This window comes from Trachurus japonicus, chromosome 7 (genome assembly GCF_045865225.1).
Source record: "Trachurus japonicus isolate A0001 chromosome 7, Traja_1.0".
Classification (NCBI taxonomy): domain Eukaryota; kingdom Metazoa; phylum Chordata; class Actinopteri; order Carangiformes; family Carangidae; genus Trachurus; species Trachurus japonicus.
Genome location: NC_140913.1, coordinates 3,941,769 through 3,953,965, shown reverse-complemented (window position 1 = coordinate 3,953,965; position 12,197 = coordinate 3,941,769). Strand labels below are relative to the sequence as shown.

Genomic DNA, 12,197 nt, shown 5'->3' with positions numbered 1-12,197 from the left:
TTTTTTAATATTTAAAATACCTAAAGTACTTATAATATAGTTGAGTCTCATTCCTACCACATGTTTTGTCCAAGGAGTTCAGACATCAGTTTACATTACATATAAAAACACTGAGCAATCTTCTTATTGAAGAGGGAAAAGAAACCAAACCAAACTCCAAGAAGCCCAGACAAACTCATATCTGCACACTTAAGTTTCACTCAGTGGATTTAGCACCGGTGCTAAATAGGCACTGTGGCCCTTTGTACACGTCATCTGCTCTCTCTTTTCTTCAATGAAGTTCTGAAAAAAAAAAAAAGGCAAAAAGCGCAATATGACAGTTTTCCCAAGTCCCATGAGTCCCCAGAATGCTGCACAAAATTGAAACCCCAGAGAAAATGAATAATCCTGACCTTGGGGAAACCTAATGGCTGAATAGTTAAAGGGATAGTTCAACATTTTGGCAAATTTGCCCATTGCTATAATCCCTATAGTCGTAGGAGTTGGTTCATTACCTGTAATTAACAAACAAGAAAACTGAAGTTGAAACTCAAAAAAAGAAAAGAAAAAAAAAACAGCTAAAGTTCATGACTCCTCTTGGCCACAGGAAGCCAGAGAAGGGGATCCAGTACCTGATTGAGAGGGGCTTTGTGTCGGACACGCCGGTGGGCATCGCCAGGTTCATCCTGGAGAGGAAAGGACTGAGCAGGCAGATGATCGGAGAGTTCCTGGGCAACCGGCAGCAGTTCAACAAGGACGTCCTGGAGTAAGTACAAAGACTTAGGAATACACACGTGAATTCAGCACCAGAGAAAAGTCAAGTCAATGTCTATGTTGTTTGTACTGTAAAATGAGGGACAGTGGAATAAGTTCAGGTTAATGATTCAGTGTATTTGACTCTAGCTTGTGTCATCTGAATTTATCGAATATTTTTATAAGATACACCACTAGTCAAAAGTTTGGACACACCTTCTCATTTAATAGTTAGTCTTATTTTTTTTTTTTCTACATTGTAAATTCAAACTGAAGACATTAAAACTATAAGGGAACACATAATGAATGTAGTAAACAAAAAAGTGTTGAACAAAGTTTAACATTTGTTCATGTTTTCTATTTTAGATTTTTCATAGCCACGTTTTGCTTTAATGGCAAATTTTTTGCACACTTCTTTCTCTTCTATTCTGCTTCATGAGGTTGCCACCTGAAACGGTTTTCCAACAGTCTTGAAGGAGTTCCCAGAGGTGCTGAGCACTTGTTGGCTGTTTTGCCTTCACTCTGTGGTCCAACCTGGCCTGTAAAGTCTAAAGTCTACCCCCACAGCCCCCGCCCCTGCCTGTAAAGCTGTGTTTCCACCAAATCAATCAGTCAAGTCTTTTTTTTTCTCTTTTTTTTTACCGCAACATAGGGTTCACATATCATCTATAACCATGGGCAGCCACGCAGCCATTCCGCATCCAGTGGAATTTGCCCTCTTTTGTTTTTTTAGTCTCCTCAGACAAAACTTGTCATTTCTTTGGTTTTCTTGCTGCTTCTGCCATAATAGCGGTAATCCCACATGAGCGTTCGCCTCGACTTCCGTGTTTTAACGAATGGGGAAAGGGGGAAGTGACGTATACCCTAAAGCAGTCAGCACATTTGTAGTTTTTTATGTGGAGGGGTTCCTACCATCCACCTCAAAGCTGTTTAGTGCCAGTGAAGGTGATACAGACCATAATGATACAGACCCCCTCAGGCCATTACAGAGTGTCATTCAACCTGTTGTAAGTTGATGTACCATCACAAAAGTTCTGGAAATATTAGATGAAGGTTGAAATGTGTTGGTTTAACGCTTTTGTGTTTACTTCATAATTCCATATAGTATGTAGAAATTCCCCCCATCTAGCGGTGCGGTTGCATATCTGAACGTATTGTTGATGTTGCATTCAGGTGAAATGGGGCAGACGTCAGACAGACAACAGACGCTGCATGTAACAGGATAAACAAGCGTCTATGTAAACAAGTGGTCCGCCAGCACGAGGCAAAACAATACAGGCCTGACAACATGTTGTCATGGGGCGGTGTGTGGCGCAGTGGTTAAGGCGGCCGCCCCATGTAGAGGCTACAGTCCTCAACGCAGGCGTCTCCGGTTCAAATCCCACATCAGGCAGACCTTTCCTGCGTGTCATTCCCCCTCTCTCTGACTCCCCCTTTCCTGTCTATCTCTACTGTGCTATCAAATAAAGGCAAAAAACGCCCCCCAAAAAAACAATATGTTGTCATGGTGATGTCATATTGTTTACCTGACCCATGTTTAACATTCTTTCTCTCGTCCAGTAAAATGACATCCGGTTGGTTTGCCGACGGCCGTCTGCCTGACTGCACCTGAATGCAACACCAGTGCCTCCGTCCTTCCTCACACTACACAGTGGTGACAGTTTTAACAGGTCGAGCCCACAGCTCCGCTGAGTTTCTATGGTTACCTACGGTCACGCTGCCACTCAACGTAAAAAATGGCGATGCAACATGGCCGCCTCGGTTCGGTGCGTCGCCCCCTTGTATATTTGTAACGACTTGTAACAACTCATTCTAAGGTACCAGAAAGCTTTCATTTGTATGCGGGTGTGATTCCACTTCAGTGAAATACGGATTTATGAAAGACAGATTTGATTTTTAGCCAAATAAGTTACATACTGGGCCTTTAAAGCTCCAGTTGGTAAGTTGACTAAAGTTAAAGTAAACTCCACGACTTGGTCAAGACAATACAGCGTCAGGTCCCTTTATGAACCTCTGCCAAGTAGCCATAAACGCACCCGCAGAAGACGTACCGTATCCATAGCAACCGGAGACTCTAAAACGATCTCACTTCTCTCACCATGAAACACACTCTTCTTGTGTGTGTAGGGGGGGAGGGGGGTTGACAGAGGTGAAAAGAGGGAGCTGGCTGTGTGTATCATCTTGAAATGTCCGACCAAGTCTCAGACTTTACTTTCACTTTCGTCAGCTGACTACGACGTGTACGAGCTGTGATTGGCTGCTCCTCCTGCTCCCTCTACCTGACTGGTGGAGAATCCAGGCTGTAGGTGGAGCCAGAGGAGTTGGATTTGGTCCTAAATTACTCATTTAATGTCTGACCATCAGAATATAGTGTCAGTTCCAGCAAATATGACTGAATAATTGGTACCAACTGAAGCTTTAATAGTTTTAAAATATCTTCTGTATGACTCTAGAAAGTAATAATAGTAATGAAAAGGTGTGTCCAAATGTTTGACGGGTGGTGTACAACTGAGCCTGACAGCAGAAACATGTGAGGCATACTGACCTCTTCATTTATAGAATGATGGTAATGTTTCCTGCAGCTGTGTCCTGGATGAAATGGATTTCTCTGGGATGGATCTTGACGACGCTCTGAGGAAGTTCCAGGCTCAGATTAAAGTCCAAGGTGAAGCTCAGCGGGTGGAGCGACTGGTGGAGGCGTTCAGGTAACGAGGCGCACCGCAGGTTTGGACGGGAAGAGAAGATCCAATCAGTTTATTCATCTCTTCTCTCTCTCTCTGCAGTCAGCGGTACTGTGTGTGCAACCCAGTGCTGATCCGGCAGTTCCAGAATCCAGACACCATCTTCATCCTGGCGTTCGCCATCATCCTCCTGAACACGGACATGTACAGCCCCAACGTCAAGCCGGAGAGGAAGATGAAGCTGGAGGACTTCATCAAGAACCTGCGAGGTCAGTGGACGGTGACGGTCTGTGGTACCTAACGCAGGTCTGGAAGACTTTAGAAACACAAGTTTACCGGGAAAGAGCAGAGATGCTTGAGGCCGTTGTCATTCCTAATAGCAGTCAGAGCTCAGAGCAGACAGAGGAGCTGATCTGCAGCCAAAACACAGTCAAACTACATCTCAAGACCTTAAAGGATAATTACACTTTTTTCGATCTGGACCTTATTTCTAGCATAAAATATGATCATTTACTCACCCAGATAACTTTGGTGTCATTACAAGTCGTTCCGACAAAATTAGCTCCAGCCGAGAGCCGTGTATATCCGTATAATGCGAGTCTACAGGGCAGCGCAATTCAGCCTCTAAATAACACATTATCTGCCGTGAAACTCGTTCATTTCACCAATATTTTGTTATGATACGCTAGTGCTATTCCCCTCTGAGTCTGGGGTTAGCTGTTATCAACATCCGGGGTCTGTAGGTTGACCTACTGACCTCTGACCTGGATGTTGGTCATACCAGGTGAACCCCGCTCATTGCTAATTTCATCCCGCGCAATACCGCACGCGGCCAATTTGACAATTTTCGGTTGTTATGTAAGATCCATACAACCCCGTACAACCTGTCGGGGTTTATTTCTCCATAACAACCTCTGAACTATACATTATCCCTTACATAATCTATTATTAATTTATTCATCAACTATTTGATAATCTAATAATTTGTTTGGGTCCAAATTCTCTGATTTCAGCTTCTTAAATGTGAATATTTCTGGTTTCTTTGTTCCTTTACGACTATAAACTGAGTCTCTTTGGTTTGTGAACAAAACAAGAAATTTGAGGACGTCGTCTTGTGATTGATATTTTTCAACATTTTTTAACATTTTATTGACCAAACAACTAATTGATTAATGGTTTATCGACAGATTAATCAATAATGAAAATAATCGCTGGTTGCAGCCCTAATGCGGTATGTGATGGGGGGGCCAGTGCAGGTTTTGGAGGACGGGGGGTGGAGCTGTGGATGTATTCAAGTTTATTGAGGAAGACGATGTCATTGGAGTACAGTTGTCCAATCTGAATGTGATGGATGCGTTTCCTATGTGACCGCCGGAGCTGACCTGTGTGTCCCCGTCAGGTGTTGACAACGGGCAGGACATCCCCAGGGACCTGCTGGTGGCCATCTATGGAAGGATCCAGAAATGGGAGCTGAGGACCAATGATGACCACGTGTCCCAGGTCCAAGCAGTGGAGAGGATGGTGGTCGGCAAGAAGCCTGTAAGAGCCTCTGACATCAGACATGGATCAGCTGATTGATTTGTTTAGCTAAGTGTCGTGTTGTACCAGAACACATGTTCTTACTATAGACGCTAAACAAATACACACATTCCAAGATGGCTAAAAAGGCTTCTCATAAGGATTCATTTATTTATTTATTTAAAAGGATCCCCACTAGCTGATGCCAATGGCACAAGCTAGTCTTCCTGGGGTCCGAAGAACCTTACATCGAAAAGAGAAAAACAGATCATATTTTCAATATCACATCAGTCAAATAGACATCTTAACTCATTGAGTGCCGCGCTCTTTTCCAAAGTTTTAGTCAAGTGTACCGGCAATTTAGACCATTTTTGACGATTTTTGTAGAGCCACAGTGTATTCTATATTATTGCCACCAACACATTTGAAAGGTGAAACTTTATGCTTCAAATGGCCACAAATCGTTTGTTTCTACGAGCCTCCGTTCCTGAGAAAAGTCAAGCTAAACCTGGCTGTATCTCCTTTTTTTCTAGAAAAGGAGATACAGCGTCTTTTCTGAAAGGTGCTCTGTTTGTGCCTGTCGCTCTTCTGACACTCGCATTTCTGGATCAAAGGGCTCGTGTAAGATAAATATATACAACAATTGTTGTTGTATTCACAAAACCACCATCGGGGGCGGGGGGGGCGCCACTAAACAACAATAACACAGACGCACCGTGCCGTGTCACAGCCTCTCACCGCGGAATGTGATGGTCTCTGGGCCACAGCAGGTCTGGAACACCGGTCCCACCGGTGGTCGCGGTCCTTCTGTGGTACGGGTCGGTGGTGCCGGCGGTCTGCTTTGACCGAGGGATCATCACATTTTTCCACGGGAGGACTTTGGGGAGGACACGGTGTTGCTCCAGATGAAGACCGGGCGGGACTGTCGGCTGAGAGCTTCCTGGTTCAGCTCCCAGCTGCTGCAGCCTCGCGGGTGAGAGCGGAGCAGCTGCTGCATCCACATGCAGAACTCCGTTTGCAAAAGCTGAGTTATGATAAAAACTTCCAGATCATGAGCTGTCATGAGACTTTGATCGTCATCTATTTCAGTTCTGCTCGTCGTAGAGTCCCCAAATTTACACATAAGGTGTGTTAAAGCAGAAGTAAGCGATCCGGTGGTTCTGTCAGCAGATGGAGTTAGCAGTCCCCGCCCTCGTCCCTACGTCACCACATTCACGCGCATCCCTTGGCTGCACACACAGAGAGGACCGCCCCTTTATGCCGTTCTCTCTCCTCATTGGATAAAGGTTGTAGGATACAAGGAAAGTTTTCTCCTCGGCTTCCAGCAGAGCAGAGTGACTGACAGACCCGTGTTTCAGACCAAACACTCTATAGAAGTGATTGCTGTCGGAAGATACAACTATTTAAGACTTAGATTAACACAAACATTCCTCTTACTTCTGCTTTAAAGTGTCTATTTTCATGATTTAAAAAAAAAGCAAAAAATGTAAAATTACGTTATTGGCACTCAACGCATGGGAACGAAAAACGTAAAATTATGTGGTTGACACTCAATGAGTTAATACAGGATGTCCATACCAGAATTTATACAGAAGTATACAAGCAGATTTTCCAAAACATACAAAACAATAACAGTGAAGTGTATTCTTATGTAGGATACAGTGTTTTCTGTCAGTGTCCATGCTTTTTCAATAAATCTAGCTAGGACAGATCTCCTCCTTGAACAACCAACTCAACATACAGAATAACACTCAGACATTCAAAATAAGTCGGGATTCTTTGCCTGAACTTTCTCAGACAGGGTTTTCCTCAGTTCACTGAAACAGGAAGTGAGATTCATCTGCAGCAATATCAAGATCACACAAAACAGAGATACCCTTCTACCTGCCTGCTGTAGTCACCAGGGGCAAGAAGGACCTCTGACCTCTGACCTCTCCCTAAATGTAATGTGAAATGAGGCTCTGTGGAGTAATCCTCTTTCATTTGGGTTACTCCTCCTTCCATGTTTCTTATGTAAATGAAATGTTGTTTGAATGTGTTTATATTGCACTGCAAAATAATTATTACTAAAAATATAATAAAACTCAGAAAGAGAAAGGGTCTTAGAAAGACTTTTTTAAGTATATTTTGGGGCTTTTTGCCCCTTTATTAGATAGAACAGTCGAGAGAGACAGGAAATGGGGAGGCAGAGAGAGGGGGAATGACATGCAGTAAAGAGCCACCCAATGCGGGATTCGAACCAAGGCCTACTGCAGTGAGGACTGCAGCCTCTGCCTGCTCAACCCACTGCTCCAGAAAGACTTTTTAAAGATTAAACACTTATTAATCTACTGGTAATCTGAGGTGTTAAAAGGTTTGTCTTAGTTTTGTTGTTTCTGGCTTGAGGTATTATTTCTATTTTAATGATCTGTTTTTATTTGTAGATGAACCTGCAGACTAACTCTGTGTGTGTGTGTGTGTGTGTGTGTGTGTGTGTGTGTGTGTGTGTGTGTGTGTGTGTGTGTGTGTGTGTGTGTGTGTGTTACAGGTGCTGTCCCTGCCTCATCGCAGACTAGTTTGCTGCTGTCAGCTGTTTGAGGTTCCGGATCCGAACCGAGCTCAGAGGAGCGGCGTCCACCAGAGAGAAGTCTTCCTGTTCAACGACCTGCTGATGGTACTCACCACACTGTCTGTGTGTGTGTGTGTGTGTGTGTGTGTGTCTGTGTGTGTCTGTGTCTGTGTGTGTGTGTGTGTGTGTGTGTGTGTGTGTGTGTGTGTGTGTGTGTCTGTGTGTGTGTCTGTGTGTGTGTGTACTGTAGGTGAATCGGCAGTGAAACAGAAGGTTTTACAATTATCTGTCTCACACACACCCATTGTCCCTTTTGTATGTGTGTATGTGTTATTGTTAGTGAACTATTGTCAGTCATGCGGAGCCATAGGAGTGTCTCACATTGGGAGATAAAGCGAGCCCTTCTTTCTCCCATCATGCCCTGCTTCTTTCAAATGGTGAACTCCATCACATCAAATTCTTACCTCCTAATAGAAAATAAAGGGAAACCTTGTTACTCCTATAACACCATTGTAAAGCTGAGTGTTTAAACATTCCAAACTAAATTTAAAGGGATAGTTCAACATTTTGGCAAATTGGCCCATTTAGTCTTAGCAGTAGGTTTGTTACCTGTATTTGTCGGTGCAAGCTGTTTTTAGAACGGCGGAGCAGAGCCGTGAGCTGCTCAGAGCTACGCTACGGAGGCTAATGGGATTTCTTGGTTTCCCTCATTAAACTCATCAAATACACAATCCAACAACTCCAAAACGCTCTGGTGGACAAGTTGTGAGCTGCACATTCACCACGCTATCAGATAATAACACAACGTTACCACACAGAGTTGTTTTAGAGGGAAATACAGAGACTGCTTGCTGAAAAACTGTCCCTGAACGTAACGCACATCAGCGGTTTTGCATGAATTTACCTCTAAAACAACTCTATCTGGTAACGTTGTGTTATTATCTCATAGCGTGGTGAATGTGCAGCTCACAACTTGTCCACCAGGGCGTTTTGGAGTTGTTGGATTGTGTATTTGATGAGTTTGATGAGGGAAACCAAGAAATCCCATGAGCCTCTGTAGCGTAGCTCTGAGCAGCTCACGGCTCTGCTCTGCTGTTCTAAAAACAGCTTGCACCAACAAATACAGGTAACAAATCTACTGCTATGACTATAGGGATTATGGCAATGGGCCAATTTGCCAAAATGTTGAACTATCCCTTTAAAGAAGGGGAAATGTCAACGGTCACATTAAGGTAAAAAACAAACAAACATGAGCCCTGTGTTGATCAGCTCCAAAAAAAGACTCAGCATGATTAAACAAACTGTGAAGGACGTTTTAGTGTAAGTGAGTGATGTAAAGCTGGTGGTGAGTAAATGTTCACATGGCTCCGACTGTGATTCTCTTCTAATTCAGTCACATCATTATTTATAATGTGACAAAAACAAGCAGCGAGAAGCGTGTGCAGTTAGTGGAGAAGAGATTAAAATAAGCACCGAGGGATTCAGAGAGAAAAAAAAGTGTCACCTGCAAATGAAAGAAAGAAACAAATGAAGAAGATTAGCAGAATCAAACACTCCTCCTCCTCATTTGTCTTTTTTGCTGTTTCCTCCCCTCATCTTCTGTTTTCCTGTTTTCTCCTCACCTATGACCTCTTCTTCTCTCTCCTCCTGTCCTTATCTTTACTCCTTTTCCTTACATATCTCTCCTCACCCCCTCCCCCTCCCCCTCCTCCCCCTCCTCCTCCTCCTCCTCCTCCTCCTCCTCCTCCTCCTCAGGTGACGAAGATCTTCCAAAAGAAGAAGACCTCGGTTACCTACAGTTTCAGACAATCGTTTCCTCTGGTGGACATGCAGGTCCACACCTTCCAGAACACCTGTAAGTAAACACACACACACACACACACACACACACACACACACACATACACCCCAACCTCCCCCTTCTCTCCCTCTCTCTCTCCTGCCACACTCCTCCCCTCTCGTCCATCTGCTCTCTCCATCTGTCTCAGCCTCCCCTCTTTTTATTTTTTATATCTCTGTTTCTTTTCTTGCTCAACTCTCTAATTTTACCCCACAGTGAGCAGATCAGCTGAAGACGCACACACACACACAGACACAAAGATCTTCTCGCCGCACTCACACACACTGAGGCAAATCCATACAGACTAATGTCTGTACACTCATCTGTGCCCGGGGCCGTGTATGTCTGGTGTTCAGCCTCCACTCTGATCATCTGATCAGCTTTGTCTAATTCGCTGTGTTAGACAAGTTACAAACCCACAGCAGGTTTTTTATCATAACTGCAGTTTAGTGTAATGCAAAAAGGTTTCTGGTTTAAATGTTGTTTGGAAAGGAATGACAGTGTTCCCAATGAACTAGATTAGATGTAAGTTGTATTTCACTCTGTGAGGAACATGAACCTCTGATTCAGGTGAACAGGTGTTATTTCAGTCTGGACGCAGAACTGTCGACCTGCTACGTGAGGATATTATGTCTTGTAACTATTCATATCTGACTGCACCAATCAATCAGTTCAGTTCAGTTCAGTTCAGTTCAAGTTTATTTATATAGCACATTTAAAAACAACCATTGTTGACCAAAGTGCTGTACAAGTCATATCAGACACATTATATCAAACACATTCAGACTCAGATCCATACGCATGCACAAAATCAGTTCCTTCATTCACAGGTTGCAGTAAGATATGAACGGTAGCATGCAAAACTTTGGGCACCCCTGGTCAAAACACTCTGTTGCCATATTTTAAGCATTATCAGTGTGTTATTTTAGTTTTCTACAGTTTTAGAGTGAAAAAGGGAAACAAAGCAGCAGCCTGCAAAAGAATGAGAAACCCAGGAGACTTGGTCCTTTTCCTTTTCTGTCATTTTGAAAACGTAAAAGAAAACGTAAAAGATGAATATATACTGTGTATATATATATATATATTTATATATATATATATTTTTTTTTGCTTTTCCACTTGCACTCCAGTGCGACATCTGACACGAGAATCAAACACGCTAATTTAAAAAACACACCGGCAACAGCGACCACTGATCTGTTTGAGACTGTTGTTATTCTTTTACACGAGTTAATTGACTGCTGTGTGGAAAACAACGCTGTGGTCTGTAATCGAGGTGCAGACGAGTGAGTTTGGAGCTGACGAGAGGAGAGAAAAAAAGAGAGCGAGACCATGTGGCCGTAGCCGCCGTGATATGACGACCCCGCCCACACTGAGGAGGAACTATGACGAACTCAGCTGTGATGGAAAAGGACCTGAACCAAGTAGAGCCAAGTAGAGCTGTAACCGTGTAGTGCAAAGTAATAGTAACTGGTAGATTATTATTGTGCGTCTGCCCCAATACTGGAGCAGTAGCAGCAATAATTTAGTCATGGCGGGCCGCCACGAAAAAATGCATGTAGCGGAAACCCTGTAATATATTGTTTAAAATGTAAAGGGAATGTATCATCTGTAACTTTATGCCTTTAGGAGATCATTTCATCTTCATCATAAAACTACACAAAAACCCTGTAATATTCCTCCACACTGCTCATCCACTGCAATCCAAGTTTCCTGAAGGGAGATAGTCCAGAGTTTACTTGAAACAACGTCATTTAGGACATTTTTACAGCCTAAACAGTCCTGTATTGAATTTGCCTGGTGCACGCGCTTGTGTTCACGCGACACACGCGGAAGTGACCGGACTTGCCTAAATGACGTCGTTTCGGGTAAACTCTGGACTACATCCCTTCAGGACACTTGGATTGCTGCAGACGAGCAGTGTGGAAGAATATTTCAAGGTTTTTGTGTAGTTTTATGGACCTGTTTGCATATGGCAGGATGCACACGTGTATCGCGTGAACACAAGAGCACGCCCGAGGCAAATTCAATACAGGACTGTTTAGGCTGTAAAAATGTCCTAAATGACGTCGTTTCGGGTAAACTCTGGACTATCTCCCTTCAGGACACTTGGATTGCAGTGGATGAGCAGTGTGGAGGAATATTAAATGGTTGTTGTGTAGTTTTAAGGATGTTTTTGTGTTGGGCCCTATTACTCTCATATAAAGTTTTCGTTGGACTACGAACCGGCCTCCCGGGTCTCCAGATGCACTTTGAGGAATAAAAAACTACTCCGGAGTATTCATCATGAATTTCATTTTTTGGTGAACTATTCCTTTAAGTTTAGTTGTTTTTTTGTTTGTTTGTTGTTGTTGTTTTTTTACATTTTCTTTAACTGTGTAATAGTTCTGCTTCCTTTGATTTCATTATTCACACTGTTCCACAAAGTCATTCCACAAACTGAAATTCACATCCTCTTCAAATTAGTACGGACATAGCCTTTCTTGAAATTATATTTTCCTCTAAAGTTACAGTATATCCATCGTCTCGGTCTGTGAAGAAGTTTTGAATGTTACCAGGAAGTAAATGATTTTTTTGCTTTGTACACTATTTAAGCAGTTCTGAAGACATTTCTTAAGACAATTGGACTTCAGAAATTCAAATTAATACTTGGATTGCATTATTTTCAGCAGGGGTAAAAATACATGTCCAGGTATAGCAGCAGGATAATGTTGAGTCCAGAAGCTGTGAGATCTTAAACTTGGTCATGACATTGAATTCAGCTTGAAATCTGCACCTGGGACCAAAATTGGAGACTCCGTCCCAGTTGGAAATGTCCTCAACAATCTGTTAATAATCATTTGGCAAAACGCATCACTTTCCTCTCCAGTTACAGAAA

The 12,197-nt window shown here is 43.1% G+C and overlaps 1 protein-coding gene across 6 annotated transcripts in view; it reads left to right on the top strand.

Annotated features, from left to right (window-relative positions):
- The window catches only part of LOC146984030 (IQ motif and SEC7 domain-containing protein 1-like), a 229,221-nt gene that overhangs the window by 198,818 nt on the left and 18,206 nt on the right, over positions 1 to 12,197 (top strand). For all 6 annotated transcript variants that reach the window (XM_085780855.1, XM_085780854.1, XM_085780858.1 and 3 more), the window contains 6 exons: positions 587 to 745; positions 3,315 to 3,437; positions 3,516 to 3,682; positions 4,813 to 4,952; positions 7,459 to 7,584; positions 9,235 to 9,334. In XM_085780855.1, the coding sequence (XP_085636981.1) occupies positions 587 to 745; positions 3,315 to 3,437; positions 3,516 to 3,682; positions 4,813 to 4,952; positions 7,459 to 7,584; positions 9,235 to 9,334 (815 nt within the window). The remainder of the gene's footprint in view (positions 1 to 586; positions 746 to 3,314; positions 3,438 to 3,515; positions 3,683 to 4,812; positions 4,953 to 7,458; positions 7,585 to 9,234; positions 9,335 to 12,197) is intronic.